The 19751-nt window shown below is 39.7% G+C and overlaps 1 protein-coding gene across 8 annotated transcripts in view; it reads right to left on the bottom strand.

The window, feature by feature from the left end:
* LOC129725459 (probable serine/threonine-protein kinase DDB_G0282963) overlaps positions 1–19751 on the bottom strand; it is a 102141-nt gene that overhangs the window by 25013 nt on the left and 57377 nt on the right. For all 8 annotated transcript variants that reach the window (XM_055681369.1, XM_055681377.1, XM_055681337.1 and 5 more), the window contains one exon: positions 1714–2468. In XM_055681369.1, coding sequence (XP_055537344.1) covers positions 1714–2468 — 755 coding nt within the window. The remainder of the gene's footprint in view (positions 1–1713; positions 2469–19751) is intronic.

Below are 19751 nucleotides of genomic sequence, written 5' to 3'. Positions count from 1 at the left end.
TTTGTATGATGGGAACTACCGATATTATTCTATCGGAAAAAAAAATTCGATGCTATCTACCAGTAACTCTATTTCTCAATGTTCAATTCTCAAACTGATAGAGCATGTATGCCGATGGCATTCAATTAAGCACAAACTCAGAACAAGTTTCGCGAGTCTATCAGTTGTTCACTAGTTTCGAAATGATAGCAGGAGCAAAATTGAAATAGCAAAAAATGTAACAATCAATGTCTTTCTAATTTTATAAGAACCATGTGATCAATTGAAGCATATATTAAAGGTTAAAAGGCAAGCTGGGCCATATGGGTTGACTTTTAATAAAAGCAGCGAAGAAAATTAAAATAATGAACAACTTGCTGCGCTCTATGACCTAAATTGAATAAATTTTTTTTTCACCGAAAATGTCGGTCCGTCCCGAAGGCGGGATGGCTCCGTCCCGGTCCGGTCCGTAAAATAATCGGACTTTGAAGGTTCCGGTCCGATTCGGACTTGCTTGACTAGAATTCGAGTGTTTCATTTGTGATAGTGTTGAATCGATAACGAATAATGTTCACCATTTTGTATTTCAAAAAGACACCATCACATTTTATTCCTACAAGTTGTCCCAACAGGCTCGGGGAGAGTGGTATCTGTGCCTGTGGTGAAGGTTATCACGACATAGAGCACGTTGTTTGGTCATGCCCTGTACACCGTGACGCCAGGTCTAGATTAATAGCTTCCCTGCAGGCCGAAGGTAGGCAGCCGGCTGTTCCTGTTCGTGATGTCTTGGCGAGCCGTGACCTATCCTACATGTCCCTTATATACGTTTTCCTGAAATCCATCCACGCCCCAGTTTAATCCTATCCCCTTCCGCCTACATCCAACCAAACGACAAGAACACGTTAAGACCCCGGATCCGGAAACAGCAATCAGACCCGCACGATACTCTCAAGGCCCGATGGAAACAACCCAATATGCCAGTCCGTAATATCTTGGCCCAGCAGCGGAACAAATTTAATATGCTGCTTACCTATGGCAATGAAAACCATCAAACAGCAAACCTGTGCTTTTAATGCAAAATATTCTAGCTTTAAGTTAGATTTAGTTTCAGCTCGTAGTCGGCAGCGAGGATAAAAAAATTGCTTTTAGTTATTAAGATACTTTAGAAAGTAAGCTACCAGATATAATTGGCGCCGTTAAACATTGAATTGTATTTGTGCCGTGTCAAATAAACTATAGATGAAGAAAAAAAAAAGTTGTCCCAACAATACACATACGTGCCTTTTTACGCCTTATGTTGTAGTACCATTTACCGGTTTGGTTAAAAAACAAAAATAATTAGAATGAAAATCCATCATTCCTAGACTGGTTTAAGTAAAATAAACACTTGAAGGCAAAAAAAATCAAACTTTCGAAGAACCGAGCTAAAATAAATCGAAAGCCAATATTATCATATCTTTTTTATAAGAAACTTACGTTTCTGGTTCAGTTACGCGAGTAAGCAAACTCTTGAAAAATGCTCCAGCTGCTCTCTCGCACACAACTCGTCAAGTGTCGTCTATAAAACTTTCACCACCGCTAATGGTTTCATTTTCCGTTATCAGCGCAGCCCTCTCGGAAGGAGCTGGCGTGGGAACACGAAGGACCGATTATGCCTGCGGCACTAGTAGTACCTGCTGCGTATTCGCACTCGCGAAGTGGCCCTCCCCACCCTAAACACTGTTTACTACTTACCAGACTCTCGACGTCGTCTCCACTCTCGTTGTAGTCGCTGAATTTCTCGAAAGCTTTCTCCACATCTTCGGTGGTGGGACACTTGAAAAACTCCTCGAGCACTTTGCGCGTCTCGGAAAACTCGTACAGATAGTCGAACGTGGACGAGGCGGTAATGGGTGTGGTGAAGGAGCCCGCCCCCAGCGTCGGATTATCGTCGGCTGTGGTGCAGGACAGTCCCAGCGTCGGTTTGCTCTCCGGTGTGGATCTCTTCGTGGGAGGCTGCTGCTCCTGGTGGTAGTCATTTTCCAGTCGTATCACGTTAAGCTTGTTCACCTCTAGGCCTGGGACGGGGGCTGCCATCGTTGAGTTGCTGTTGCTGCAAACGTCGATCGTTGTGCTTGCACTGACGGCAGCCCGTTTGGCGTCGAACTCACTGAGTAGTGCGTTAGCGTCGAAAGTGACCGAGCTGTTCAGCCCGGAACTGACCTGCTCAAGTAACGTTGGTGACCGTGTCACCAGATGGTAGTGACTGCTGTTAGCGGTACCCGTTGGTGTCGGAGTTGTGTCCGCACTGGGACTGCTGTTGTTGTTATTGTTGTTGCTGCTGCTGTTGCTAGTTGTTGTTGTCGGTATAACGCGCTGCGGGAAGCCTGGTCGTGGCGGTGTTAGTAGCGATGGGGAAGTCAAATTAAGCTTGAAATTCGACGAAATGTAGTACGATGGACTGTCCTCGTTCAAGCTGAGTCCAAAACGACGCGGTGATCCCTCGTATTCTGCGGGAGATAAAAGGGAAAACAAGATTGAAACATTACTTCTGTCTTAGTGTGGCATTCGATATTTGATAGCATTATATCCTGCTTAGACTATATTATTACAACGTAACAGTAGAACATCCTGCTAGGGGAAAACTGATTCGGAACTACATTACTCGGTGTTTTCTCCCTAAATCCAATCTAACGTATTCTTTCTCCTTCCGTTTTGAGACATTGGGTTTCCACTGCTGGGAAATATCGTTTAGATTGCTCGTGAGGGTTTTCACGTCAAACGCCTACTCAACTTATAGGTACGACTAAAGTTTGATAAAAAATGATTGTGAAAAATTGCTTGCTTTTATTTAAAAAAAAACTCGTTTAAATATCAGGTATGCAATGCTTTTTGAATTATCGATGCAACTAAGCTCAAAAAGTTTCACCGAAAACTGCGAAGCTGTCACTAACTGGATAGCCGTGACTTTGCGTAGAATTCCTCCTTCTAGAAGCACAAAATATGCTGCGTCTCCATGAGCGTAATCAGCGATGGAAACAGTTGGTGGTGCACGGAAATCTTCAATATAGCCATGATTTCGGATAGACTATCAGTATCCCCCGTAAACTACGGCAACAGGGCGAATGAATAGCTCTTGAATTTTCCCCTCAATTCCGCCTGCAAACCCGCTTCACTATCCCTTCGGAATCTAGCGACGCGTTAGAGGAATGATATCAAAATCCAATTTATAAGATGAGGGCAAACAATGTACTTTATTCGCATTCTCCACCCATTTGGATGCGGTGAAGATGAAAAAAAAAAACTCGAATTGACTATGAGTGCGTGTATATGTGCTATGTCTTTGTTCCAGCTATGTTATTTGTTCAGAAAATAAAGTTTGTTTTGATTCATCGCTCCATGGCATTCAAAGTGAGTAAAAAATCATCGGGAAAATTTCTATGCCGCATGCCAGCTGAATGAAACGCCCCTCTAAACTACGATCCTCCCCAGGGCACACAATACGTGTACACACTATTGCGTTTTGATTAAAAAACTGTTCGCAGCGGTAAATACTGCCAGGAGGCCCCCAGGAAGCTTTCAACGTTAATCCGACAGGCACACTCGTTCCATCTTTGTTAAAATAGTGACTGCTGTTGGGGCTACATACCTACATCCCATGTATGGAATCGTGTCCTTAGGTGAATAATGCAAATTTCCGACAAAATCCACTTGGCATGAAATAATTCCATTTACATGCACACACGCACACACAAACCCGCGCGCTTACTCGGGTTAAATGCCAGGCTGCAGCACAAAACTTCGAATGTGACTCCGAACGGAACAATGAACAGTCCGGGTCAAATGGTTCCCCCCCCTTATACGTTTGTTTCCGATACGTGTATGGGCGAATATATGTTGAGGCAGGATTTCTATACATCCGCGCTGCCACTCGCGTACGAAATTTGCAAAAGTATCTGCATATGTACGTGTAGGTAGATGTAGTATCCACACACTGAAACATATATGGGATCAATCTAAGTGAAGTATTGTACCAGCTGCAGCTGCGAAAATTACGTTTTCCACCCGGCGTACACTTGGCCCATCCATAGCTCTCTGGTTTGAATAGGATATATTCCATATCTCTATTGGATTCATTTTTCTTTCGACCGGCATATGACTAACCGCAAAGTGCTCTCGATGAATCGTTCGAAATATTTATGGTTCGATTTTAAAACATTTCCTTGCATGAATAGCAAACCGGTTGGACTGCTGCTATTTCTGTTCGAGGGAAATATCCGGTGTAATTTTAACAAGTTTTACTATATGCTAGAACATTACTTGCTTCAGAAAATTATTGCCTCTCAGAATCAAAGTTATTATAGGAAGTTGTCGTGAAATATTAAAAAGAAATTAAAAATTAGGCCGATACAAATTTCATTTTCATTTTATGTCACCCACCCCTCTTCAAATATGTTGAAAACTGGAAGGAGAAGAAAAAAAGTTCAAGCCGTTTTGTTAATATTAATGACTTTTCGACAGCGTATATGCCTAATTTTGCAACAAACAAGTCCAGGGACAGTGTTAGTGTCATTAAAAGGCAAGCCAAATGATTAATAATGATAATATTGTGATATTTTTCAACACATTTTTGCATGCAAGTTACAAATGTCGTAGCTTGCACACATTTTTTTATGAAAGCTATTCCTTTTTTTTCTTCTGTTGATTTTTTGCCCTCCTCTTAGCTAACTTTGATAACCGTGGACAGAAAAACTATTCGAAATTAGTATCAGCCTTATATACACGCAAAAGTTCAAGCTTACATCAACCGAAATGTCCTCTCAAAACGCACATTAAATACTCCGGCTTTGTATTACAAATGTGTCGAAAGGACAACGCAACAGTTGCGCAATAAATACATTGACAGAGACCGAAATCAATACATTGAACAGTCGTCCAATACATTGAACATTCGCTAGAGCACAAAATGCGTTATGAACAACACACATTCGTTGTACTGGTTCCGAAACAGTACAAAAAATGCTCTGAAAAGACGCAATATTGATGTGGTTACGCACAGTTAAACTTTTGGGTGTAGAAACAAATAAACAATTTTCCATCCAAAAGTCAAAGGTATAAAACAAGATGACACCCCGTTAAGCATACAGACGCGAGGCATAGTACGCTAGGCATAATAGACGGAAGGCATACGGACACGAGGCATATGGACGCAAGGCCGAATGAACGCGAGGCCGAATAGACACGAGGCCGAATGGACGCGAGGCCGAATGGATACAAGGCCGAATGGACACTAGGCCGAGGGGAAGTGAGGCGGAATACGGTACTAAAGTCATCATCATCACAACCCTCTTTCAATAACATGTATTTCGCTTCAGAGTGTCATTTGGAAAACAATCCACTCGTGACCTTCGGCCGACTCGCTGTTCGAGCGAATGCTGTCCTTACCCGTTACCGCTCGTTCGGACTTAACTAAAGGAAAGAAACTCTGTTTGAGTAGATCTAGCAAACCAATAGATCGATAGATAGTCTTTTGTGTGCGAGAAGCCGCTGCTTTCGACGGCGGGTCGGCGGCCGGCTCGGACTGTGGAAATCACGGCGGCTAAGTGCCGCCTCGTTTCCTTACCCTCGATTATGCGTCGGCGCTGCATGATTTAAAAAAAATATTATGCCAATATATTTAGATTTGAACTACACCGTGTCCAATATATTCTCATACAAATTGAAACTGCATTTATTTTACAACAGCTGTTCCGATTTTATTAATTATTGTTCGATTTGAAAGGTACTATATTATTAATAAATTACAAAAAGTGTTTTGGAATAGCTCCACCTTTTACCCTTTTGACGAGCTTCAAACGTTTCTCAAATCCGTCGCAGGCGGCACGAACGACTTCCATGGGCATTTCGTCCCATATACGAAGGATTACGGTTTTGAATCGGGCCAATGTAGGTATCCTGTGCTCGTTTATCTTTGACAACATGTATGACATGTATGACCAAAAATTTTTGATTAATTCACCTAAAAGTGAGATAAAAAATTTATTTTTTTATTTACTTATCAAATCAAAACGAAGTCTTTAGCAAAGTTGTAGACAATTTTATATAGAAAAATTTTGCTGAAGACACTTTGGTTCTACCTCTTGAAAATCGACCACATACAGGTGGTTTTATACACAGACATTCTTAACGTTTCTAAAAACCGAAAAATACTAAATAACTTTTTCTCATGTGATTTTAGAGGCCTACTATGTTCTAGATATTTTTTCATATTTAAAAAATACATCATTTTGCCAAACATGCCTTGGGCAAATTTTCAACTTTTTAATAGGGTTTAGGGGATTAGTGTTAGCTTCCCCAGGTAGTTTCACAAGTTTCTTGCAGTCTCTTAAAGACTTGGGCGTGGGTAAAAAAAGTTTGTTTTTTTTTGTTTTTTCGGCGTTTTTTCATGGTTTTTTTCAAAGATGTACAGAATCGAAATGATTTTTGATTTTACATTAAAAAATCGAAAAGCATTAATTTTTACAGTACCGTGCATTATTTGGAAACATAAATATAGAAAAAAAAATTTTTTTCGAAAAAAATATTTTTTTTTCTATTTTTATGTTCCAATTAATGCACGGTGCCCTAAACATAAATGCTTTTCGTACTTTTAAATGAAAAATCAAAAATCGTTTCGATTCTGTACATCTTTGAAGAAAAAGAAACTGATGAAACTACCTGGGAAAGCTAGCACTAATCCTTATCTTTCAAGTGAAGACTGTTGTTTTTGCAACTTTTTGCAGCTTTCAGAGAAATTTCATTTCTAAAAAGTGCATTTTTTTATCTAGATTGTCCTAAACCCTATGAAAAAGTTGAAAATTTGCCCAAGGTATGTTTGGCAAAATGATGTATTTTTTTAAATATGAAAAAATATCTAGGACATAGTAGGCCTCTAAAATCACATGAGAAAAAGTTATTATTAGTATTTTTCGGTTTTAGAAACTTTAAGAATGTCTGTGTATAAAACTACCTGTATGTGGTCGATTTTCAAGAGATAGAACCAAAGTGTCTTCAGCAAAATTTTTCTATATAAAATTGTCTACAACTTTGCTGAAGACTTCGTTTTGATTTGATAAGTAAATAAAAAAATGAATTTTTCATCTCACTTTTAGGTGAATTAAACAAAAATTTATTTGGATCAAAAGATGCCTCTTAAGGTCTACAAAAACTTTGTCGAATACACTTTAGCGTTTAAATGGCATTTTTATACTCAAAATGCTGACGATCCCGTTTTTCGCGTTTTAAACTACTGTGCACCAGTTCTGAACCAGGTTCGCTGTGTGGGAAGGTGCTCCGTCCTGTTGAAACACATAATGATCTTCTCCGTACATTCTATCTACGCTTGGCTTTACAACTTTCTCCAAAATTTCCGTTTTGTAATAAATAGCGTTAATTTTAACGCCTTTCTCAATGAGAACAAGCGGTAGCTTCCCTCGCTTGCAAATAACTCCCCAAACTGAAGCGGCACTTTGGAACCGAGGCACGTTTCTGTCACTGTCCGGGATATTCTGCAAAGAGTAGGCCCATAATCTGTCATTCTGGACATTGTGATTCTGTTGCAGAACAAATTATTTTTCATCCGAAAAAATGAATTCTTTTCCGGCGTGCCGCGATAGTAGGAGAGTAGTTCTTTCGTACCGTTTTGTCTTCGAAGCTGCTGATACTCCGTGAACTTTACGTTTCTTGAAAGCTTGGCATCTCAGGTCTTGTTTCAGCACGTTGTGTATGGTTGATTTAGGCACATTAAGATCAGCGGCCATTTTACGTACAGAGCGGTGCGATTTTCGTCGAATTCGTTCTCTTACGATCTTTACCACTCGCTTAATCCTAGCTGAACGTGGCCGACCGGATCTCTTCCGATCATCCATACGTAGAGTAAAAAATATCTGAGTTTAATATACAATTCATTAAATACCCCTTTTTGTCAATCATCAAACGTGCAATATATTTTTCAATAGATATTCTGATGCCATATGGATATTGCAAATCCAGAACACATAGCCACGATAATTGGATCTCATGCGATCATACAACATCGTATGCGGCTTCGCGTTCATTCGGTCTCCCGTCCGTTATGCCTTGTGGCAGTATGCCTCGTATACATTATGCCTCACATCCATTATGCGTCGCGTCTGTATGCCTAGCATACTATGCCTAACATCCGTATGCCTAGCGTCCATATGCCTCGTGTCCATAAAACAATGTTGAGAAAATGAACCATTACAAAAATGCGACAGAACTGATGTGCAAAACAAACGTTTAATCTTAGTTAGCACACGAATTTGCAGTAAAATATTCTCAGTAGTTTGAAGTGAACCTCTAATCTGTTAGCCTTGCTGCTCAGGGGTTGGGAGGAAATATGACGGATGGGGGAGTGAATGTAAGCCTCAAGCTGCTTCTATACCAACCACGCAACTCTTATTCTTGCGAGCAGGAACTAAGGGAAAGTGAACCACCTAGCGGACCTCGACCATGGTGGAAAGCTTTGCCAAACATGTACTTGGTAACTATTACTTGCTCAAAAGCTTCTGTTCAGAGCACCTTCTCGTTAAATCAGTAGCGACGAGGGGTGGAAACTCCTTTCGAGTTACGAATACCGGACTAAGTGGTGGGTGTAAATTAGTGTGGATTATAAAACTTGCGTACATACATTTAACTTATAATATATTCATCCCGATTCGATACAATATTGCTCTTAACCTAGGTTTACTTGCGCTTTTCTGCCTGTGTAACTCTCATTGTACTCTTTCCAATTTTCCGCGGGTCGACCTCGCTGTACGGTTTTTTCTGCTTGCTGTTCCCCTGCTTTGGCTCACCGGCTTCGGACCACCGGTTGGGTACACCGGCGTTGGCAGCTACTCGTATCAGGGTATCTCTGCCGATTAACCTGGGCGGGATCACGTTCGCGTGCACTCCGCACGACTGTGGCGTATTGTAAAGCACCGCTCCTGCGGGGTGGGGACTATTGGGCCAAATCGAATGGCGACCTGGTGACGAGCCACTGTCGGGAAGAATATCTGGGGTAAAACCAGAACAAAACACAAAAAGGCCCCTCCAAGGACCTGTTCGGGGACAATTAGCAATGATTTCAGGCTCTCTTAAAACTACGTTACACAGGCGTTCTAGTATATAAATATGAAATTTTACCTTTTTCTTGTACATAAATGACTTTTCTTTAACTTTTAAAACACCCTCTTCAGCGCTTCTCTCTTCTTTGTATTCGTTGCTAGTACACTATATTCATTTCAAATAGAATTTAGATTAGATTTAGACATCGCTTTGTTTTACACAATCAACTTTTACATACAATAACTTTTTACTGAAATGACCTTTTCTTTAGGTTTTCACACAATTAACTTTTAAATCGTGTCTTTTTGTTTTTTCACACAATTAGCTTTTATGTCCTGACTTTTCCTTTTGTACTTTTCTTCTTAATTTACACGGATTTACACCCTGGCTTTTCGTTTCGTCTTCTAGATTAAAACTGACTTCGCGCGCACTTCTAACTTCGCTACTTGTTCAACGTAAAAAGAGCGTTCACAGCTTTAGCTGAGCCTTATAAACCCTCTCAGGTTTCCCGCATTTTGACGTCTTTCTCTCTCTTGGCAACACTTCCCGGTTGTTACTTAGGATAGCCCGAAACCCTTGTGGCAAAATCTGCCAAAGTGCATCTGCTCGCAGACCGGTATGAGCGACCCCTCCGTCCCAGACGCGAAGCGTCAGACTTGGAGGGATATCACCCATACAGAGCGGAGTAGTCGTGGTTGTGAAGAAAAGCTTGCCTCCGTGAGTGACCCCTCCGTCCAAGACGCAAAGCGCCAGACTTGGAGTGATATCACTCACTTAGGGGGCTTTTTGCAGAGTCGTACTAAGGGAGTGAAAGGTATATCTGAGCAGCGTTAGCTTTTATTATTGTTGGCAGAGTCAACACTTTGGATTTGGAACCAAGGGTTACAAATCTAAAAAAACTTAAATTAATCCACCGAGCGGTCAGACCCAGCCTTTCTCATTCAAACTTATTATTTGTAAAAAGATTTACAGAGACGCTTCAAACCAATAAAAATATATTCACTCTTTGGGTTCTAAAATATTGATGTTGTAATTGAAGTATAAAATATGAAATTTGACGTAATGTTAGTGCTTAAGAAATAGCGAAGTATTACTTCCCCAAGTTTAAATCCCTACGAACGATAAGTCCTAATTGCGAAAGCAAACAAATCCTAACAATCAAAAATACAAATTTTTAGCAGTGTTGAGAAGTCACCATTTGTGATTGGACACACATACTCATTACTTACTAATATTTATCATAAATACTTAAATACTTAAGCTACTAACAAATGCCCCTCTTATATAAATAGCGAAATAAAAGAAATGACTTAATTTCGAACAATTTCATCACGAGCGATACCGGGAACGTTCAAATAGTACGAAACCGCATTTAAATTATGTTGAGTCCACGTATATTGATCAAAGCAGGTATAGTTTTAAATAGTCTTTGAATTTCTTTTCGTTCCATAACTTTTGAACCACATATCAAGTTGTTATGAAGTTAGTTGTTTGTAAGTTTAAGAGATAACTCATTCATATGACGCTAGTTATGTCGAATAAGTCGTGTAATCTTTGAGATAATAGACTCGTTGTTTTAACAATTTAATATATAACGGTTGCTTAAGTTCGATTATAATCGAATGAAATGGGAACGTATAGAGCAGCTGAATTATGAAACCACTTGTTCAATCATAATTCATCAGTTAACTCTTCACTAGCCTGTTCATCTGATATCACTATTGTTCATATCGGTTGTGTAGTTTCTGAGATAATGAGGTTTGTAATTTTCACATTTCGATACATTACAGACGAAGTTACAGTCCGATTTCAGTTAAATTCAATAGGGTGTTATGAGGCAACTGGACCTCTCATTTGACACTAATTTAGTGAAAATCAGTTCTGCCATCTCTGAGAAAAGTGAGAGAGTTTAAGTAGTCTTGTAAATATTTTACTTCTCATAGCTGGATTTCACATTTTTAAACATAACAGGCGAAGTAAGAGTCCGATTGCAAAAAAAATCAATAGGGTCTTATGGGGCAACTAGACCTTCCATTTAACACCGATTTGAGGAAAATCGGTCCAGACATCTCTGAGAAACATGAGTGAGATTAAATAGTCACGAGAATACGTTTCTTTTCATAACTTTTGAACCACATGTTCAATCTTAATGAAGTTCAAAAGTTCAGGGTTTTTTAGGTAATCCGTTCATTTGAAATTAATTTTGTTCAAATCGGTTGCGTAGTTTCCGAGATATTGATGTTTCGTGATTTCTACATTTTGATACATAACCTCTAAACTTGAAATCCGATTACAATAAAATTCAATAGGGTCTTATGGGGCAAATAGACCTTTCATTTGCAATCGGTCCAGCCATCTCTGAGAAAATCGAGTGAGATTGGGAGAGAGTTACACACACACACATACACACACACACACACACACACACACACACACACATATATATATATATATATATATATATATATATATATATATATATATATATATATATATATATATATATATATATATATATATATATATATATATATATATATATATATATATAGAAAATGCTCAGCTCGTCGAACTGAGTCGAGTGATATACGACATTCGGCCCTTTGGAGCACTTTTATACCTTTTCACTATTCTGGTGAATTTTGGCGCTCCAAGTCGGAAGTGCATAAAGTCTACATAGAAGAAGTTCTTCCGTGAGCAAACGTAGAAATGATGAATCCACCAGACAATTACTCTGCGGCCTGTCGACACATTTCCGAGTTCGCTAGTGGACCCGAAGTTCACAAAAATAGGTAAAAAGTTATAATTTGTCATATCTTTCCAGTCGACAATTAGACCTGTGCTATTTACAATTTTACCGAAGACACTATACCGATAAATAAAATCGTTTCAACTAAAAATCTATTATTGAAATTATTAGGAAGTATTCAACCAAATTTGTTTTAAATGTCAGCAATGTAATAGGAATTATAATATTTTTGGAGCTAAAACAGTTTACTTGATCGGTATAGCATCTTGGACAAAGTTGTAAATAATAATTGTGACCGCTGCTAGCTGACCCTTTTATGAGTGACGTCAAGGTTGAAACACAAATATAACAACTCTTCCCCCGAGATTAAGAATTCAATGAACTTCACTGTTGAAAAACAAAACGATAAAAAAAACTACGTTTCCAGGATTGAATAACAATGAAAAAAGACGGCTTCTAGAAATTTGGCATTTATAGAAAACCGACGCCAACAGACCGCTATATAACGGTTGAATGAAACCACTTCGGCACCCAGAAACAACCCTTTTTGCTAAGGCGCATAGGCTTTGTAACATTTCTGTGAAAAAGGACGAATTTGAAGCCGAAAGTACAGAATCTACAAATCAGCCAAACAGAATGATCTCAACGAGATACTTATTAGAAAAGTTCTACAAAGATCTACGTTGAAATTGGATTTTCCCCCCAATTTTAGAAAAGGAATTTCTGACTACTTTGTGATAAGGTCGTATGTCTAAACGTAAACAAAACAAGTGAGAGTAATATCTCTTGTACTTTACAAGCACAAATCATCTCTCACTCGTTTTGTTTACGTTTGGATATACGACCTTATCACAAAGTACTCCAGAATTCATATGACATCTGATCTCAATGCAAATGTTTGTACTTTCAAATTTTCCCCGAACATCCTTCTTTTATTTTTAACTTATTGGAAACTTCTGTGCCGTGAAGAATGTAACCTGATGGGCTACACTTTAGACTACGCCTTGCAAACCACACGCAGTAATAACTCCCGTTTGTTCAGGTCTTTCATCTGAACCAACCGTCGTTTAAACACTTCTCTGCACCTTCAAGTGCGACAGGGCAGACGCACAGTGCGTTGAATGTATGGGAACGCGGGACAAGAATCAAAACGGCCATTCTAATTTTATTTTTCTATTGGTGTGACACGAAAATCGCTTAGTACCGATGAGAGCTACTATTTGCATAATTGACGAATGTCAAATACGCAAATAGTCTCTAACGTCATTTTTTCTTACAGAAGGATAAAATGACAATTTTCCAAGAACATTATCCATTTCGAGATAAAAGGCTTGAAAAGCATATTCAAATAATTTCTAAGCGATGAAATAGTGTCCTAAACGCCATCACAATTAGTATTTTTATTATTATTTCTATTCAATTCCTTTTCTAATTATGTTTATATACGGTTTACTGCTGCAAAACATATAGGCATCATTAATCCAGGAATCTTTTATGTGTTTTAAGAGATCGATGCATGATAAATTGCTCACCAAACTTGAGCAATGGCATCCGCTTCCAAAGTTTGAAGAATACTCCAAATAAGGGAAAGAAGTGAAATTCAGAGAGGCACTTCTGGGTACTTTTTTGACGCTCGAGTTTCCATCGAAAGTATCTCTTTCCGCTAAGCATAAAGAAGCATGACCAAGAAGCCTTTAAATTCCACATGCGCTACGCTATGTCTCAATAGTAACATTTGAAATGTAGTAGTTGCATACCTCTACCGTTGCCATTTTAATTTTAACTTAGAAAGATATAGAGTATATTGAAAAATTCATTTGAAAGCCAAGAATTTTTTTAAAAATAACGTCTCACTTGAATAGTTGAACCACTTAATAGCAGATGCGTTACATAATCGTATGGGTGAACTTACGAGGTTAATAATATCATTGCAGTATGTCAAAAACATGCATAAAACATATTAGCATATAGAATTGGTTCAATAAGAAATCCACTTTTTGATTTTTGTCTATGGAACGTTGCACTGTTCAACGTGCCCACACATCACGGCGGCCTATGACACACGTCGACCAAGAATAGCTATAGCAGATCATGCACGATAGCAGATTCCCGGATAAACTGGCGCAAGTGATGTGCTACGTGCGTGTTTCGGAGATACTCTTCCCTTTGAATCGTCCCTTTAATTTGCGCAGAGGGTTAAGACAAGGACTATCTTGATTGCTGTTCAACATTGCTCTTGAGGGTGTGATCCGAAGGACGGATATCGACAGGAGGCATCATAGCACGTTACTTTGCAGCGGTGGCGGAAACCTACGCTCAACTTAAAGCCGAAGCCAGACGATTCAGACTGCGGACGTCGGATACTAAATACATGCGTACATGCGGCTACAAGGAGCATCAGCTTCCCAGGTGAAGTCTCTATGAGCTTGAGGTTGTCGTCAAGTTCGTGTATTAGAAGTCATTGGTGAGCGCCAACAGTAACACCAGCATAAAGATCCAGAAATGCATCCTAACCGTAAGTTTTGACTATTTCTCACTTCGGATGCGTATCAAGTCGAAACCCTAATCAGGTTGGATCCTCTGTGGAATCGTGGTAGGTTGTCCTCTATGGAATCGAGACAACAACACTTGTCTCGGAGGACCTGAATACCGTTTGAACGAAAGGTGCTGCGGATTATCTACAAAGGAGTTTAGACGGACGATGGAGAACGCGAAGGCACACCTAGTGAAGATCAGCGAGGATACTGGACGACAGCCTGATGAAATCGCTTCTTTCCAGCAACCCTGTCAACATCAGGAATAGAGGAGCGCAGCATGCACGATAGCTCAGCCAGATCGAAGGAGTCTTGCGGGCGATGAGACGCCTGGGAAACTGGGGAAACACAGCCCAGAACCGAGTAACATACCGACAACTTCTTGACACACCACGAACCATTATGGCGCTCGTCTCATTGGGGAAGTTAGTAAGATCACTGTTGCTTAATACTACAAATAAAAATAAAGTTCGTTCAGATTTTGTTAGGAACAATTTTTACAATAACCACAAAAATCATGCTTCTGAGGTTATCACAACACAACTGTGAACTCTCTTTTCAGTGGTTTAATCCTTACAATAGGCATGGATCAGATTCTGATGCAATTGGCAGGTTCTAGGATAGGCCAGCGAACAGGAGGCGTGACTTAGGCCTTGAATTTGAAGGCAATTGTTTCAAGAGAGACAAAAAATAATAGGTTATCGGACTACTTCGGCAGCGGTTTGTTTCGGCTGGTTTTGCATTAGACTACTGTAAAAAACTTACCAAAGCAGTCCGATTCCCTCTCGCCCCGCTGTCGGCTGTCGGTGCATGCATGAAGTAAAACCGGGTAAATGAAGAAAGCACAGTTTTTCAGGCACTCCTCCTAGTCGAGCAATTTTTGCCGAGTACTCCCACTCGCGCAGGAACACGCGTGCACTTTTACAGTCACTGAGTATCTGTAAAAAAGAGTTTTTGCGTATCGGTGCGCGTTTGCTGCTACTAAGGGGAAGCAAAACGGAGGAGAAAGGTTTTGTTTCTCGCTCGCTTTGCAACGCTGGTTGCCATCTTCTTCTTTGAAAACTGAATTATGTTCATTACCTTCAGTATCTTAACCCTCTAATGCCCAAGTTAATTTTTAGACGGACTTCGGTAAAATCACTATGAATACACACTTTTTAAGCATTTATTGAAACTTTTTAGAGGTTTGGCTGAAGCCCGTCTAAAGGCTGCACTGGGCACTAGAGGGTTAAAATCAGTGCCTTAGATTTTCGATGTTTATTCACGGGTAGAAGAATTGATTTTTTCAAAGTGTCGGCGCATTTTTTTCTGATGCAACTCAGTAACCTATGCTCATTGCGACGATGCATGAATTTCGTTTACCATATTCAATGACAGAACAGTTGCCTCGAAATGATATTCAGAGAAGTTTTGGTGATTATCAATCCAAGTAGTGAAAGCCTGTTCCTGCGATGTATACCTTACGGTACAGTATAAATTGTAGAATGAAGCAGTTTTGATTCTCACTATTTGGAAATGATTTTCATTTTTGACGATCAAAATATCAACACGAGTGTAAAATATTTATGCCGTCGGTGTTCATCGGTTGTTTGGTATCATGAGTATCAATCTTCACATGGGTAGTGTAATTATCAATATAAAGCAGGCTGAAAATCACTGCTTCTGAATATTATAACAGTGAATATTCTCAGCACTGGTTAAAATAGATCAAACATTCACCAGATAACCCTGCGGGTTTCTGGTGCCTTCCAGTGAACGCAAGTTTTTAGGTCTCCACCAAGACCAAAAACAAAACCAAGTTCTAGTAGTACAAGTACTGTCTAGACTTGTCCTCAGTATAATATGTAATATTTTCCGAGTATCAGAAGAAAAACTATGTGTCACGGACTCAAAAAAAAAAAACTATGTTCCTGGACCCAGAGCCTTTTGGTCGTTGAATCGATATAACATTCCGAAAGACAACGTTATTCTGTACAACTTAAGATACTATATAACTGAATATCGTGCATTGCGCAAGTAAAACGCAAAATCATAGTATCTGTACAGCCTAAACAGCGCGCAGAACATTCGTAATTGCTAATGTGATCACCATTTCAATTACGTTTAATTATTGATGATATACCAAACTAATCGTAACTAGAAAAAGGACATCAAATGCCATCGAACAGAGTGCTAATCGAAGAGACACAATCAACAGGCGTGTACCAATCGCGCCTTTGAGGTTGTTGTGGGCTTGGTAAATAAATAATCTTCTACACCACTTCATCTACTCCTTTGTAAAAGCATGAAGGACTAACCTCCGCATCTGGTCCGTATCTGCCAGACACCAGTCATCTTTCAAGGTCCAACAAATTTCGGATCTTGTTTTCATTTATCTGAACTACAATTGACTGAGTTTGCTCATGAAAGGGATATCGATTGCGGCATTTTCCTTTGTTTTTCCTAAACAATACGGCCAACACAAAGCGGATACGAACAATGCGCGGTGAACACAAATATAAACCCAATGGCCACTGGAACCAGTGATAAGAGATGGAAAAGAGAACGAAACCACAGCCGGCAGTCAAATTTCCAATTATGCGGAATAACTAATTAAAAAATATTTTTACAGTGAAACTCTAGACGGGTGACGCATGTTGCACTAATGAGATAACAAATGACTCTATGAAAGTCGGGCTAGTTCATTCAGCAGCCGGCGCCTCACTCGCAACAAATGGCATTCTTTGGAAATCTATTCTGGCGTCAACTGTGGAGAAAAAATAAAACGAAGGGATGCCCAGAAGACTTCATAACGACTCGAATTGTCACAACTTTTAATAGGGTGAATTAATTATGATATATGGTCTACTCGACGGAATGCTTCTTTCTTCGTTAATCGTGACATAAAACCGTCGTCCCGTTCCAGTCTGTCCCGCTGCTGGATACACTGAGTCGCATATGAGCACTGGGTGGTTGGGAGGACAGGACGGCGTGGATAAAACGGCCGCCAATTTGTCTGGATATTGAATAAATTATCTTCGTAAAGCCGAGACTCGGCTGCCGGTTTGTTGCCCTCCACCAACTGCCGCCGGAGAGTAGTAGGCGTGCCTCTCGTTTCAGCTGCTTTTTTCTGTATTGTTTCATTTGATGAAAGGACTGACTTTTTTCATTCAAACACTCTAACACCAGTTAACATAGGAGATGTTGAGGTTGAACTGGCGGTGCGGTTGTGGATATTTTTCGTGAAGGCCATCAAGCACCGCCACAATGTGGGGTGATCACAAGTTGCAAACAGCAAATCCTGCTACCAATCATGGGAAGTGGTTCGAAAAAAAAAAAAAAAACGAACACAGCGTGTGATTAGAGTTTCTCATATATCGCCAGGAGACAAAAACTCTACCACGGTACAAAAAACGAATCCCACTGATATTAACCCACTCTAGTCCAAAGGATGTTCATTCGCTAATTGCTTACTCAGTTTAGAGGTAGCACCATTTTCGCGTCGCCAATCGGGGATTATAGTCACTGTATTGCGAGTCCGGCGAATCTCGGGAACAGTTGTGAAATAGTCAAATAAGGAATCTGCCGAGTCGAATTTCATAGTTTTAGTATTGTTATTGTGTAGTAATCATATAAATATTCAATTGGGCTCAATTAATATTATTGATAAACTCTTTTACTAAAAATTCCTGGAATGAAAACGTAGATTGTTAGTTTCACGTTTTTCACTCCGCTAGACTAGTAACACAGTGACTATATCAGCGAAGGGCGGCCACAAGATTCGACTGCATACGTCACCCCGGCTAACCGTATGGAAGCTAGGATTTGTGGCGCTTTCGCCATCCGATGATTGGCATCGGTCGATGAGGTACCTTCTCTTGGCTCCGGACTGGCCGGTGACGATATGCGACTTAGATCGTATTGGAATAGAACATGAATGCAACACCAGAGCACACGAGTAGGAAAAATGGTCCAGTTCCACTGCATCAAGAAGAGTGCACCAACGCAAATCGGTTTAAAACGTCACATTTCACCCTATTTTAAAATCTGAAGTATTTTGTCATGCAGCGCATTTGGAAAGGCGACAAAGTCCTTGCGAGGCCTCCTTTCGAATTAATTACGGTCTACACGTGGGAGCCACGACTCAGCTGCCGGAATTTATTGCATTTTGAGTGTCACATTGAAAAGTGGTTCTGGTCTTTTGCTCCTGAATGGCATATGCTTGAACGGGTTTTATCTGTGGGAACATTTTCCAGCGCCGCACTGTCAACAGCAATGGTTGTGGTGCCAGAAAGCTCGTACACTCAAGAAAAATAGCGAAAATGGTAGAGGGGGGGGTTGAACCGCTGAAAAGTTGAGATAAGTCAAGAGTCGAGTAACTTCTCGTTGCCCGGGGAGTTTCGGGGCGGTATTAAAAGTCATATGGTTTACACCGCCCAGGTTTGTGTTTTCAGGACGGAGGAGGGCTGAAGTTACTCATTACTCATACCGCCGTTGGGAAAGTTTGACTACCGTTTCCGGAGGGTTGACGTGATTTTCTTTACCGCGGCAGAGAAATAAATCGCCTATTTACCTGCGGTTAAAATTAGCTTTTAATATATGCAAATGCCGCTCTGTTATACAGTTTTGATTGGAAGTCAAATTAATACTGTTTAGACAGATTAGTCATCTTTCTGCAGTGGGAAGATTGAATTTATAAAACTTTTTGTTTGCGATTATTAGCAGCCTGCCACTTGTTCCTGTGAATTGCCTGTGCAGACTCAGGCGTCTATTTAGGGTTGAACTTTCACATAATTGTTGTTAAAGTTTAAAGTAATAATCGTTGCAAATTACTTGATAAAATTGCGCCATCACATCCAAACATTCCAACAATGAAATGACCTAAAAATTGGGTCTTCAATTGGGCTGGTAATTATGTTAAACGAACAGTTAATATGTTATGTTATGTTATATTTATTTATTAATATATTTCAATAATCAGTAGACTGAAACTGAAAAATAAATGAGCACAAATGTTTGAATGGAAAACAAAAATATCAAAAATTTTACGGTGGGCTGTGCAGCTTTCAATAAAAAATAAGTTGAACCTTCGCTTGAAAGAGATTCATCACAATTGTATTCTTCTGTAAAAATTGTATAATCTGACTAACAGCTCATGAAAACACCCAAAACCAACGAAGAAGCTTTTGTTACTTTTGGGTAAGATTTTGCTACTTTTTTCACGCAGAATTTCTCCCGTAGCGTTCCAGGCTCAAATGTCTAATTGGAAATGGCATTGTTTTGCTCTCAGCTCAACTCACTGTCTTTTGTTTAAAAATGAAACAAAAAATATTACATTGCGAGCAGTGCTGCCGGAAATGATTGCAAAAGCATTAAAAAAGCGAAAATGAGGTTTCAAGATTGCCACGAGTTTTATACTATCA

The sequence above is a fragment of the Wyeomyia smithii genome, chromosome 1, assembly GCF_029784165.1.
Source record: "Wyeomyia smithii strain HCP4-BCI-WySm-NY-G18 chromosome 1, ASM2978416v1, whole genome shotgun sequence".
In the NCBI taxonomy this organism is placed as follows: domain Eukaryota; kingdom Metazoa; phylum Arthropoda; class Insecta; order Diptera; family Culicidae; genus Wyeomyia; species Wyeomyia smithii.
Note: the sequence above shows the minus strand (reverse complement) of the source record. Positions and strands in the feature narration are given on the sequence as shown.